Source organism: Festucalex cinctus, chromosome 21 (assembly GCF_051991245.1).
Source record: "Festucalex cinctus isolate MCC-2025b chromosome 21, RoL_Fcin_1.0, whole genome shotgun sequence".
Taxonomy (NCBI): Eukaryota; Metazoa; Chordata; class Actinopteri; order Syngnathiformes; family Syngnathidae; genus Festucalex; species Festucalex cinctus.
Window position 1 is genome coordinate 16354322 of NC_135431.1, and position 13644 is coordinate 16367965.

Here is a 13644-nt window from a genome sequence, read left to right on the forward strand (position 1 = left end):
GTTGCTGTTATAATCTGACACCATTTCAAATTTTTCTCACTTAAATACTCACTCTGCTTTCTCGGGTTCACTCTCAGGGGATTCATCAGCCTTGGCAGCAGTTTTCTACATGACAGAGAAACTCAGTCAGGTTTCCATCCAATTGTTTCGAATTTTTAAAGCAATTTTACTGAAAATGCGCGTTTCCATTTATTCTTCTTTGCAAATATTAAGAGGGGACTCCGCAGCTGTAGGTGGCAGTATACACTATAGAGATGTGATCCCCATCAGTAATTTAAAAGAAGAACAGGAAGCGACTGCGCCATGCTCTGACGCTGTATGAGTTTGCTTTTGTAATTATTGATCAACTATAGCGTTTCTTTGCTGTTTTACATCTAAAATTGCATTAACATTTGCTTCCATAATTATTTCCAAAAAGATATGCTTCATCGTCCCCACAAACATATCTTACTTTTTGGTCCGCCATTGTTTTGTGACTACAAACGTACATACAACGTAATATCCGGTCAAAACGTGTGACGTGTATCCGCTCTTGTCAAAACCTGTTTCCATAGCCAAATTTCACATTTTCCTTTTTTTTTTTTTTTTTTTTTTGATACGCTTCAAAATCCACCCCTCCAAGCGTAAAACCTGTTTTGAGAATTTTGGGCCATTTTTCAAATTTCTAGCATTTCAATTCATTTTTATTTTCGCATTTCTTGAAAATTCAAATAAAAATGGGTGGATAGAAACCTAACTACTGATTTTATGATTTTCAGTCAATGAAGAATGATTAGTTGGTGTCAACAAACCTTGTGGTCCGTGGTGGAGGTCTCACCGTTGAGTTCAGAGACATCCCCCAGTCCGTGCTCCACAAGCTTCCCGCATTCCCTCTTGGGTACGTTCAGCATGTCCAACATAATGTCAACCTCTATTATGTCCGCCGCTGGAACTGTGGTCGCGTCACAACTTCCCGAAGACTCTATGGCCTCTAATTTCTCTCCGTCAGTGACATCTCCGTGGATGCCAAACTGAGTGGGATCAGGCATGTTTCCGAGGATATCTGTCACTTTCATGTTCTTGGCCCCTTCGACCAAGCCGCCGCCGAACATGGAAGACCAGATGATGTGGAAGAAACCAAATATAAAGCTACCGATTCCTTTAAAGACGCCTGTGAAGAGCATCCAGAAGAAGGAGAAGAAGCATGTGATCATCTCCCTTATGCTCAGCTTCTTGAGTTTCCTGAGATTCTTGCGGATGTTTTTAACAGAGACGATCTGGCGTACGTGATGCAACCTCTTCCTGACTGATCGGCACGCAGACGTGAAAGCAGAGGCGGACTCTGAGGAGTCGTCTTCTCCGGCCAGTTCATCCAGGATGGTGAATCCCTCCTCCTCTTCCTCCTCCTCCAGTTGTTCCACAACATCTGGTTCGGAGATCTGCGAGGCCAGTTGCATCTCAAAAATGGTGTCCTCACAGAAATTGACAAACATCTCCATCTTCTCGCTCTCGCCCCCCTCATTGACCACGTCGAAGATGAATTGGCGTTTAGACTCTTTGACTTGCGGCTTCTCCCACTGCTCCCGGCTCGATTCGCTGATCTCAAAATAGACCCGCTCGATGCGCTTTGCGCTGCCGTTGATTTCGATGCGCCCCAGGTAAGGCTCGAAGTAGCTTAGCACGCTCTCGGCCAGATCCAAGAAGGTGGCGAGTCGGTTGTCGTGCGGCATGTGCTCAGACAGGTTCGTCAGTAACACGGCCACGTTGAAACCGATGTCTTTGGCTGGTTCGTGGAATCGCTCCACAAACTCCTTGTAGTTGAACATGTCGTTCTCATCGGCCTCCGCGCAGGAGAGTAGGAAGTCAATCTCCGATTGGCTGTACTGCTTTTGGCTCTCCATTGATTTCTGGAAGTCTTTCTTTGAGATGACGCCCTTGCACTCGGGGTCGTACTCCTTGAAATTTTCTGACGTTGTCAGGTCCTTCAGTTTGAGGAACATATCAAAGAATTTCAGGATCATCTCAACGTTGTTGGAAGACTCCACCAGGGTGTCAACCATCTGCTTCCCGATTGTTCCATTCACAACATTACCTAGGAAGGTAACAGACACGTGCATGAACTGCACCACCTAACCAACAATTCAAGCCACAAAAGTGTCAATCCGTTACCTTCTAGCAGAGACAGCAGCATGACAACCATGTCCTTCTGCAAATCCATGAGTTCCTTCAGCAGTTCAATCTGACTGGCATCCTACGGGGACATAGAAGAGCATGTCTTAAAGTGTCCTCAAAAAAACTATTAGAAAAGTGCCAACGTGACGGAACCCGGCTGAACTAACAGCCCAAGATTTGTATGCATATCAGTTTCCCCTGCAAATGTTCCAGACATATCATCTCATTGCCGTGGAGACAACCTTGATGGTCACTGTGGAAAAACTGCCTGGAGGAGGGTGGATAAGGGAGCCCAGCATCCAGCCATTCTTTTTGGGAGCAAGCCAGCAACTATTTGGTCTGACCAGTGGGGCATCAATTAGCCAAATTAGCAGTCACTTCTTCAAGATGAGATGCCCAGCTACTCATTTGGCAGCCATTTTGCGACAACAGTTTTTGGGGTTAATAAGAAGATTGCTGTTGCGTACCTGAGACAGTTTCATCTGCATGTTGGCAAAAACATGCAAGAAGCCCACGACTGCGTCCCACAATCTGCTGTGAGCGAGACTCTGCTGGTTCCCAAGACAAGGGCCCTGGAAGAGATGCAAGATATACATCATATACATCATAATTAAGGTATTTTTATTTCCAATTATATTTGTTACCTGGATATATTCAGTCAGCGAGTTGAATATCTGCTTGGCTACAGATAACGCTTTGGAGAAGTTCACTTTGCCGGTTTCATCAATGATGTCTTTGCCCGAGTAGTACCAGTAGAAGTCACTGATTGATTCCTAAAAATGAAGATATTAACTGCACCCCATGAATATGATACATTTTACAATAATAATGAAGATACTCCCGCGTCTGTTTACTTTAGTTGTGCTATTAACCCACCTGAAGCCGAAGCAAGTAGTCAACAGTGCTGATAATAATGTTGACCGTGGTTGTGTTTCCAGTTTGAGTTCTCAGGAAGTTCTGGAAGTCTTAATGGGAAGAAATTTGTATTATGTTTTTAATTGGGTTATTCAAAGTAATATTTTTTTTAAAAAAGCCCCCTCAACTGTGATAAATTCAACTTACCCCCATTGTGCCCCTCGCATAGAAGTTGCAAAAACCGGAACAGATCTTTTGTAAACTCGTCATTCAGTAACACCTTGGAACCTTTTAAAGAAAAGATGGTGTTGATTATTTACTTCAATAGAATGTCTTTTTTTTTTTTACTTATAAAATCATTTCTTCCTGAGAAGCGATGCGTACAAAGCAAGCAGCAGCGATTGGTTACATATTCAAAAATGATGTTAAAGCTTCTTTAGATTGCAGGTTGAAAGCTGAATCCAAAGTAACAAAATCTGTTGACGTGAAATTAAAGTGAAACACTACGCCATTTCCATAAGCGAGAGGAAGCCTGATAACTTTGACATGCAGGCCTGGATAGGGCTTGACGACTGATTCATCTTTTCGGATCAGAGCTGAGAACACACAAAGATACAAACATTCACTTCAAATTCAGATCAGATCATCCAGCCAACAATGCTACGTGTATTAAGATACATTTCGTAAAGCCAAAAGAGCCATCTTGGTGAACTAGGCCCAAAGTGGAAGAGTGCACATCCTTTGGATTAACCCATCCTTATAATTAAGAGCTGTTTGTAATAGGAAATGTTAAAATGGTAGAAATGGGAACAGAAATAACGCAAAGTTTAAGAAATGGCATCAAAGCATCATTCCTTCGGCATGCATTAGGTGAGTATCGGTAGTGCTCAAGCGTTATGGAGACATTCATTATGAAGCATATGAAGATGCTTTTAATGAGTTAATTACCCCGCTCGGTGTGGACTGCCATCGATGTTTTTTTTTTTTTTGTAATGACAGGAAAGAGACAAACAATATATGAAGACATATGTAAAAGAGAGGACAGTGGATACAATACAAAGAAGTATGAAGAATACATTGGAGGAACACAGCCATGCAGTTACGACCTACATTTGGTAAATCTGCCTCGTGAGAAAAGAAATTGTCATCATAACAGAGACACAAGGAAGTAACAGTGAATTGTTAAATTACAAGACTGAATAATGAAAGACTCACATAGATGTAAAAACATCAAGTGAAGAGTGTCTGTGTTGTAAGTTGGAGAGAAAAGCAACTTTTTTTTTTTTTTTTGTCTTTTAAGACCATTTTTTATGGTTGAAAATCAATTACATCCACTTTACAACACTTACAGAAGCTCCTACTGGATCATGGTCGCAGCAGGCCCATGCAAAGGAAACTTCTTCTTTTTTTCTCTCTCTCTCTCTAACCACCTGCACCTTTTTTTTTTTTTTTTTTTTTTTTTTTTTTTTTTTTTTTTTAGGTTGCAGTTAATGACGTTCATCAGGTCGTCTTCTTTTTTTTTAAACTCTTCCTGCCATTAATGTTAACGGAAATCCCAACGAGTACTGCCATCAACGTTAATTAACGTCAACTGTGTTTTCTTTTTCAATGGGCAGCGCAACGTATTGGGCAGGTCTGGTTTTATCAATGAGCTGAAAAAAACAAACAAAAAACAAACAAACAAACACCCACTTACTATGGTCAGCAGATGGCCCGGATTGTATCTCTTTTCAATGGGGTCCCATGTATCAAATCAAATGAAAACATGGCGGATATTCGGAAATAAAATGTTTTCCGGGACGACATTAATGATCAAAGAGTTTGTCACATTAAATCTAATTCACAAAGCGTCACTAAGCAAAAAATATCAGCATAAAAGTCACTGTTCTGCAGAAAATGTACCTTTTCACAAAAAGCTTGTTTTATCCTTATTTTTTCTATTGTAGCTTGGTAAAGAACGGAATAAGGTACAATCATACTTTTTTAAATTTTTTATTTATTTATTTATTTATTCATTTGAATGAGAAAAGGGAATCCAATCTTCCATATGGCATCCACCATGTTTATGTAGTCATAGCATACAGTATTCTGTTTGCGTTGAAAGATGGGTGAAAATGCTCTAAATCGTCTTTTTGGTTAGCGTTTGGCAGTCAAAGAGTTAGACAAATAAGGTTTGTATTTACCTTTTGATGGTCTACAGCAACCCCGGTTCATATCCGGGTCATGGCACCAAAGGTAAAGACAAATCTTGTTTGTAAGGCTGATGTTTACGCCATCACTGTCATGTGTGAGTTCTCAAACTATCTAAACTCTTATAAAAGGTATGCCAATCAGTATCAGATCACTTTCACTTCCCTGCAATGTCCCCAGACAACCTAGAATGACCGCGAGTGCACTGAAAACCATGATGCCACTTCCTCAGACGTGAATGTTGATTTGAATACTGCTACAATGTATTCTTACTATGTTCAATTACAGTACAGATCAGTCGTTACTTTAAAAGTGCTTATTTTTTTCTCAAAAAAGAAAAATAAAGTGCTCATTTTAGATCACACACCTTTTGTGCCGACCCTCTGCAAAGCACCAATATTAGGAACTGACTGAATTTGAAAATTGAATTTAAAATCATACATCAATCAGGACTCACTTGAACCTTCTTCTGTCACCATGCCGAGTCCTTCTGCTTTATTCTGCCTCTCAAATGCATTCAAGTCCAGGACGCTAGCAGAAAGAAATTCGCAAGTTACACACTCGAGTACATCCATCGTGTAAATAATGCAACGCAACTATACCTGCACGACTGCATCAGTCCTGAGAGGCTCTTGAAAAAGCCCGCATCTCTTTTCTCTTTCAAGTAATCGAGCATTTTCTGGGGGAAGGGTCAAAGTGAATACGGTTCCAGGAAGAATGCTCCTCATACAATATGTATGTCAATACATATAGACGCACTCACTTGCTGAACTTGCACGTTGCCGCCGTTTAAGATGGAAATGCCGAGTTTGAGGGTACAAGTCACCATGGGGCCCAGGTGTCCTGATGAAAAAGACGTTATGAAAAGGGCTTTTAATATAAAGAAAGAAATAAATGGCCTGCGGTGTTTACCTTTGCTAGCGCTAATCATCTGCAACACCATTTCAGCTGCCCCGCGAGCGTGAAGCCTGGCCTGTTGATACAAAATCTTCTGCTTTTCCATCTCCTTTTCCTGGTGCCCATTAGACAGACACGTTGGCAGATGCTATTCACTGCATTTTTGTCAATTGCGCACCTCAAACGTCTTCTCTTTCTCTTCTTCATCTTCCTCTTCCTCATCCTCTGCACAGCTCTGAGAACACAAAGATGTCCATTCAAAGCCGTTTTTTAATGTTATTTTCTGATTTGCTTTCTAGATGAATATAAGAGGCCGACCTTTGCCATCATATCAGCGTATGCGATATACAAAGGATCTTCCTCTAAGTGACTGAAAAGAGAATTTACGGTAAGCAAATTGAAACATAAACTTCCTGAAATGTTCTTTCCATGACAGCACCTTCTTTCCGTCAGAGCATTGTGGCTAAAATGGAGAATGAGTTGGTGTAGCGGGTCTGGCTGGACATCAGCCTCCTCTTCTTCATCCTCTTCCACGATTTTCATGGGAGTTTTCTGCATAGTCCAAAAGGTGCAAACAATGAGCCCTGGCATCATGTCAACTCGCCACTAATCATTATTTTTATCCTATCACCTCAAATTGTGTTCAATGTTGGACAATTGAACACTGAAATGATTCATGCAGATGCAGTGTGTCATGTCTCGATGGATTGTGGGAAGGACAAGATGAGTAAAGAGGGGTTGACAAACACATGCATGTTATAGCAAACAGCCATCTGGTGATTTGGGCAATGAACTTGATAACGTCCTAAATAGCTAACTGTTGAAACTAACTGGAAAACAACCGGACAAACTCAAATTAGATCAGTGTCTCATTGTGTTACGCCTCGATAGGCATACCGGCGTATTCTATAGCAAGCCCCCGGCGCATCTGGAGATTTTAGACTCATTAAAATCTGGTCTAAGTGGTGAAACAGGTGGGATAACACAATGTCTGCTGGACTCCGAAGAAATTCATAAATATACAAAAAATATAATTCAAAAACGTGACAGCTGTAGAAATCAATTCATTGAATTATTGTCATTTGCATTTTTTTTCCCCTCAATATATTTATGGAATTTTTGTAAATGCAAAAATGGCAAAACTACAAGAAAGAAAGGTACAAATATTTTTAAAAATCAAAAGTATTTAAAAACATTTTTAATAACACCCCTGGTCACACGGCACAACTATTAGGAGTGGGTCGATTCATACACGGATGCATACAGTCAAGATCTGTGTGCGTTTCGACTAGTGTTGTTCCGATAGCGATATTTGTATTAAAACAGTGGTATCGGTGAATACTAACAAGTAACATGCTGATACTAGGGGTGTTAAAAAAAAAAAAAAAAAAATCGATTCGGCGATATATCGCGATACTACATCGCGCGATTCTCGAATCGATTCAATAATCGGCAGAATCGATTTTCTTTTTTTTTTTTTTTTTTTTTTTTTTTTTTTTTTTTTTTTTTTTTTTTTTTTTTTAGGATTCACACCTTGAGCATGGAAGAATGTTATATGAACGGAACATTAAGCCTTAATATTTTATTTTAATGCTGTTCAAACATGAAACAGATTACAACCTCTATAAGACTGAAATTTCAGAAAAATAATACATTTTCATATAAATCTTACACTCTACAAGCTTACTGATTAGTATTTTCTAAATTTGAATGAAAAAAAATCGCAAAAATCGACTTATAAATTCGTATCGGGATTAATCGGTATCGAATCGAATCGTGACCTGTGAATCGTGATACGAATCGAATCGTCAGGTACTAGGCAATTCACACCCCTAGCTGATACCATTAATTCCAACGCTAATATAGGACTTTGGATGCAGCATCTTGTGTCTTGCTCGTGCACGACATTCACTGATATGTGACATGATCACTGCATCACTGTATGCCAGTCTAAGATATTCTATTGGCCCTTGAGTGCTCTGAACCAATGGCAGGACAGCTTTTTCATGTTGAGAAAACAAAACAAAACTCGGGTATCAATATGGTATCGGCATCGGCTGATACTGCAAAGCTGGGTATCAGAATCGGTATTGGAACAACACTAGTTTCGACCTCCCTCAATTTAAAGGGGAGCCGCTTTGATTAGCCGGTAGTCGGCTGCGTTCCATTCCACAACGACGCAGTCAAGAAATATCAAAAGAGAGGAAATTCCACCCATTGCGCTGTCTACGAAAATAAGGCCCTTTAGGATAATTATCATGATATTGAGATCCTCCACACATCGGTTTATGTGCCACTTCATCTGACCATTAGCATGGTTTTTAAACATAAAAGGGCCAAAACATGCCTTGTGAAAATTTAACTGCACTAAAAAAAGAAAACTAGCCACCAGAGGGAGCTAGAACACAAATGGAAATCAACCCGACCTTTTTGACAGATGTGCATCTCTTAATATTGTAACATGACGACGACGATATATTGTGGCAGTTTTAATATCGCAATATGCCGATATTGCCGGTATCGTTACATCCCAAATAGAGTATTGACAAATATCCTGAGTTTTGATGACTATCCAGTTTTGATCGGATCTCAAGTGTGAAATGTGAAATCTTCGCATTGCGGCGCAAGCATGCCACTGACGTCACGTCCACAGAGCCTACTTTTTCACCACCTTCACACTACAGACTTACAGAGAACAGCCAAAAAATGGGTTGGATCCAGATCTGACAAGCCAACAACATAGAGCGACGGCGTCTAGCGAGCGGCCCTCCTTACCACTGCCGTCAGAATGGCATAGCCTGGCTTTCTACAGCTGTGCGCACCAGAGCCGGAACCAGAACCACTGTGCCTCCTGAGTCCATCATGCAGCCTTTGACCTCGAGCCCATCTCTGTTTGAAGGCTTTGGCGCACCTAGGACGGGGTGCCCTCGATGCTTTGGGCCAGGTCCCCGCCCAGGTGCGCTCCCAAGACTCAACGGGCACAGAGCTAAAGATGCGATCGGCGATTGGCGGGGCTGGCAGAGGGGTGCCAACGCAGGGCACGCGTGGGGCGGGCGGGGGCCGCCCAGTACTTACTGCCAGATCCTGAACTAGCTTTTCCTCAAAGGAGTACTCCTCTGCCTCTATCCATATTCTCTGATAGGCCGGGATGAAGAGGTTGATAGCACGATGCCTGGGAAAGGGGAGGGGAGGGAGGTGTTAGGGAGGAATGGAGGGGAGTGGGGGAAGGAGGTAAAGTGGTATTAGGGTGGTGACGTTTTGGAGGCGATAGGAAGGAGCGATGTAAGGGGGGAAGGAGAGGTTCCACAATAGTGCGTCTCAGGCAGGGTGGTGGGGGACCCACTGGCTTTTCTGACTGGTCACAGGTTTGATCAACTGAAATGCAAACTAGTGATAGACCGATGTGGTTTTTCAAGGCCAATACAATACCGATTCTAATAACCGATATTTCAAGCCGATATTCATTTGCAGTAAAAGAAAAAAAAAGAAGAAAATATTGGTGTTAAAATAAAATTTAAAAAAAACGTATTCTTTTAATTTAAAAAACAAAACTATATATATATATATATATATATATATATTTTTTTTTTAAATTACAGTGTTCCCTCTTTTATCCTAGGTTCATCTTTCACGGCCTTGCTGTTTCATGGGTTTTTTACAGCATGTTTTTTTTTATTTTTTATTTATTTTATTTTTTTTACACGTGGTTTTTGGTTTGTTTATTTATTTGGTCTTTGCGCAGCTATATCGCTCTAACACTACATCCGACCGGGGACATGCAGGCATCCACGGATTCGTCTCAGCGAGACCTTTCCCGTCGCTCCACAGCATTGCATTCCGGAGATATTAAATATGTACTGTGCTGTATAACAAGTCAATTTAAAGAAACACACTGTTAATGGAAGCATTTACTAAACAATTACTGTACATTAAAAAAAAAAAAATGTTGAATTATTAAAAAAAAAAATCATTCATAATAAACTAAAAATCATACCAAAATTAAAAAATATCGTAAATAAAAAAAAAAAAATATATATATATATATATACTGTGCTGTATACTGTATTAAGTAAATTAAAAAGACATACTTTTAATGGGGAAAAAATGAAGGTAAATGAAAAAAGAACATGATGAATGAAAAAGCATTTATAATAAAGTAAAAATCATACCAAAATGAATAAACAAACGAAAGAATATATATAATTAACGTTATTTTTATTTTATTTTATTTTTTATTTTTCACTTAACACCCGCGATAAACGAGAGAACACCGTATAGCAAAAATTGCAGGGAGCTTCCAGGGTCATCAGCATGTGTTAAGCTAATTAAAATTTGCTACGTTTGCAAGCATTCACCGCTCAGTGAGATACCAGCTTTATCGGCCTTCAGATTCGTAAAATAATATGATAATCGGTCTATCCCTAATGCAAACTATAAGACTGGTTAACAGAATATACAAATGTGCTCTGAATCTGAACAAACAAAAAGGGAAAAAATTAAGAAAACATCAACTGCGATAAGCAAATATTAGCCTACTTCTCGCACAATATTGTTCAATGTCTGACTGTAGTTGACCAATCAGAAGCAACAGTGCTGAAAGACTTGTCTGCTTGGCGCATATCTGTCTGGTTGATGGAAGGGGAGGAGGAAGGTTGAACAGATGAAACGTTGGCCCCGTCGTTTCACTTTACCGTCAGCAGCGAGAACAAGCGGTCAAAGCTGTAGGCTTTGAATGCCCTTTCCAGCCAAACCTCCCGATAGCCATTCAGGAAGTAATTATTATTTTTGTATCTGAGGGAGGGATGAGGCAGTATTATGCAAGAAAACAACACAGAGGAGATCATGTCATTAGGGAGGTGATGAGGTTTTACATGGCCACACAATGTCCAATCTCCCGTCGGTAATACTTGGGGATTGCTTGTTATTTAAAGTTAGCCTGAGAAGAAACAAATCTTCATTTAAATTCATTCATTCATGTCAATATTGAAATGACTGAAGATGCTTACCTAGGCAGATTATAAAGAGGGGCCATTCGGAAGCAGGCCACCACAGCCCGTTTACGTTGTTTGGACAGCAGCTTCTGCCACACACACTTTTTATTCCTTAAAGGTTGCTCCACCTGTACAGCAACAACAGTGACATTAATTCTACTGCAACGATGCCAAAGCTCCCTTTTGATTGCCATTATATGTTTATGATTATGGTTGTAATTTGAAGTACTTCATTATAAGGGAACCAATCTAGCAATACCTTCCACTATTGCTAGCCTAATAGCATAATTGTCTACATGATTTTTAACTTGCTGTTCCCATTTTTTTTTCTTTTCAATTATATTTTTTTTCTGAAAATGATCAAATATGAGCCAGGGTTAATATAGTTTTGGAATTTTCATTTTTATTACGTTTTGAGTTTTGTTTAAATTTAGTTAGTTTTAATTAGTTTTCAGTGCAGCTCTATTTGTTTTTTTATTCGTTTTAGTTATTTAAAAAATGTTTAGTTTTAGCTCAAGTATTAATTTATATTTATAAAGTGTATTACTTGTGTGCAAGATTTAATGAATACAGTGGTAAAATGAAAAAAGCAACGCACTTCTTACCTAGCGTTGTATTTTGGCTGAATTAAATGAAAAAGCAGGCAAGGTGAGCCAAAAGTCAAACACGCACAATTGTCACCTAGGAGCGATATCGTTTGAAGGTGCTTTTCTATTGGCTGCTGCTAGATGACATCACTTCTGTGCGACACGCTTTCAAACGTCCTTATTCCGGTTAATATCAAAATAAATATATTTAAAATCAATCCCAAAGGCTCATGTGTTAAATTAATTACCAAAGACGAACATGAAGGACATCTTCACTTTTGTTTTAATTTTATTTTGTGAACAAAATTATTATTTTTTTTTATTATTTTAGTTACTTCGTTATTTTTTGTTAACTAAAATAACCTTGGTATACATTGATGATGGTGTTAATATCTTTTTTTAAGTTTTTTTTTTTTTTTTTGTTTCACTTGTATTTCAATTGCACAAGCATAAGTAGTGTCTCTTATAAATGCACCTAAGCTTGAATTTTTATTTTTATTTTTACCTGTTCTAGATGGAAAACCGCAGCTGAGATGCTCTGAACCCGATCCACCGTGTGTTCTGGGTTAACTGGCTCCCCGCTCTTCATCGTGATGTCTTTGTAGAGGTTCAACTGCCACTGGACTGCTGGGTCGTCAGACTACCAGGACATACGTGATTATGACAGTGCATTTTATATTTTCTTTTCTTTTCTCATTGGATTATGAACGGAGCTCGTGAGCGTGATTAAAGTAGATTTGACTTGTTAACTCATTTACTGCCCGCCCAGTTAAAATGTATTTTTGACGTCTATAGCCGTCAATGGCACTGAATGAGTTAAGCATCCAACTTGCCTTGTCCTGCAGATGAAGGTTCTGCCACAAGTGGTCCTTCACCTCATCATCAGTATCTTTCTAAGAAGAAAATGTAGTACTTGATGTCTTTGGGATTCAAACTAAATCACAATCTTTTTAGAAGGAGCTAAAAATGTAACAAAAAATAGCTCAGAATTAAGAGGGTAGGCCCACCAGACTGTAACGCATCTTAGCCAAGGAGATGAGCTCCTGGTCCCCCGGTGTGCACATGTTGAGGCCGATGGGCAGCATCTTCTTCAGTGCAGCCACAATCAAAGAGGTGTGGATGGAGTAGTACTCCCCTCGACGACGCTTGTGCTTCCTCTCCTGGTCGCCACCGGACTAAAGTCACCAAAAGCAGCAATCAGTCAATAAAGCCCATCTCGGCGGATGGAAGTGAGTTTGCAAACGCAGACGCTGGACTGGAGAAACGAACAGTCCTAGGTTAGCTTAGCGCTAGACACGACATGGATGGACGACATTTGATGGATTTGAAACCAGTGTTAATTTTGACAAGAAATGTTAATTTAGTTTAGTTATAATCTTTTGACTAAAATTAATTCAAGTTTTAGTAATAATTTAGTCATCTGATTGTATTTTAATTTGAATCCAATTTTAGTTGACGAAAAAAAAGACCAATTTTAGTTGACTAAATTGACTGTTTAGTCCATTTTCCGTCAGCATATATTTCAATTTTTATACAGAAAATTATAACACACCTATTTGTCACTGTCATTTAACACGCAAGACACATTTAATAGATTAATATAGTGTTTTTAATTGTTTCAATGAAACATGTTGAACTGACAATAATATAACTTAATTTTCATCTAAATAAAAAAAAGTGCATAATTAAATTGCTTGAGATTAATCTTAGACAATGAATGTAAAAATGTTTTAACATTAAATAAAGGGCAGTGAACATTTAGCAGTTTCTTCATGGTTCTTTTCTCCCACCTGCGTTTCATTCCTTCTGATTGGATTGTTTTAATTTTCATCACTGTTTTCATTTTCATTTTAGTCATTGACGAAATTGTTATAGTTATCTTCTCAATGAATGGCTCCTATTTTAGTTTTCGTTTAATTTCCATCTGGAAAAAAAAAAAAAAAAGACGAATATTTTTCTCCTACGAAATCACT

General features: G+C 39.2%; 2 protein-coding genes across 2 annotated transcripts in view; one reads left to right on the plus strand and one right to left on the minus strand.

Moving 5' to 3' along the window:
• aven (apoptosis, caspase activation inhibitor) overlaps positions 1 to 13644 on the plus strand; it is a 49882-nt gene that overhangs the window by 29426 nt on the left and 6812 nt on the right. Inside the window, exons 11-15 of the transcript XR_013281136.1 lie at positions 759 to 877; positions 989 to 2766; positions 4006 to 4121; positions 6393 to 6481; positions 12186 to 12325. The gene's annotated coding sequence lies outside the window, so the exon portion shown is untranslated. The remainder of the gene's footprint in view (positions 1 to 758; positions 878 to 988; positions 2767 to 4005; positions 4122 to 6392; positions 6482 to 12185; positions 12326 to 13644) is intronic.
• Positions 1 to 13644, minus strand: part of ryr3 (ryanodine receptor 3) — a 110726-nt gene that overhangs the window by 7957 nt on the left and 89125 nt on the right. The window contains exons 74-92 of the mRNA XM_077510128.1: positions 12679 to 12846; positions 12505 to 12564; positions 12177 to 12311; positions 11100 to 11212; positions 8869 to 9265; positions 6533 to 6645; positions 6412 to 6463; positions 6272 to 6328; positions 6109 to 6208; positions 5960 to 6039; positions 5799 to 5875; positions 5654 to 5727; positions 3214 to 3294; positions 3028 to 3116; positions 2796 to 2924; positions 2619 to 2723; positions 2149 to 2230; positions 792 to 2071; positions 53 to 105 (exon numbers count right to left, since the gene is read on the minus strand). Coding sequence (XP_077366254.1) covers positions 53 to 105; positions 792 to 2071; positions 2149 to 2230; positions 2619 to 2723; positions 2796 to 2924; positions 3028 to 3116; positions 3214 to 3294; positions 5654 to 5727; positions 5799 to 5875; positions 5960 to 6039; positions 6109 to 6208; positions 6272 to 6328; positions 6412 to 6463; positions 6533 to 6645; positions 8869 to 9265; positions 11100 to 11212; positions 12177 to 12311; positions 12505 to 12564; positions 12679 to 12846 — 3245 coding nt within the window. The remainder of the gene's footprint in view (positions 1 to 52; positions 106 to 791; positions 2072 to 2148; positions 2231 to 2618; positions 2724 to 2795; positions 2925 to 3027; positions 3117 to 3213; positions 3295 to 5653; positions 5728 to 5798; positions 5876 to 5959; positions 6040 to 6108; positions 6209 to 6271; positions 6329 to 6411; positions 6464 to 6532; positions 6646 to 8868; positions 9266 to 11099; positions 11213 to 12176; positions 12312 to 12504; positions 12565 to 12678; positions 12847 to 13644) is intronic.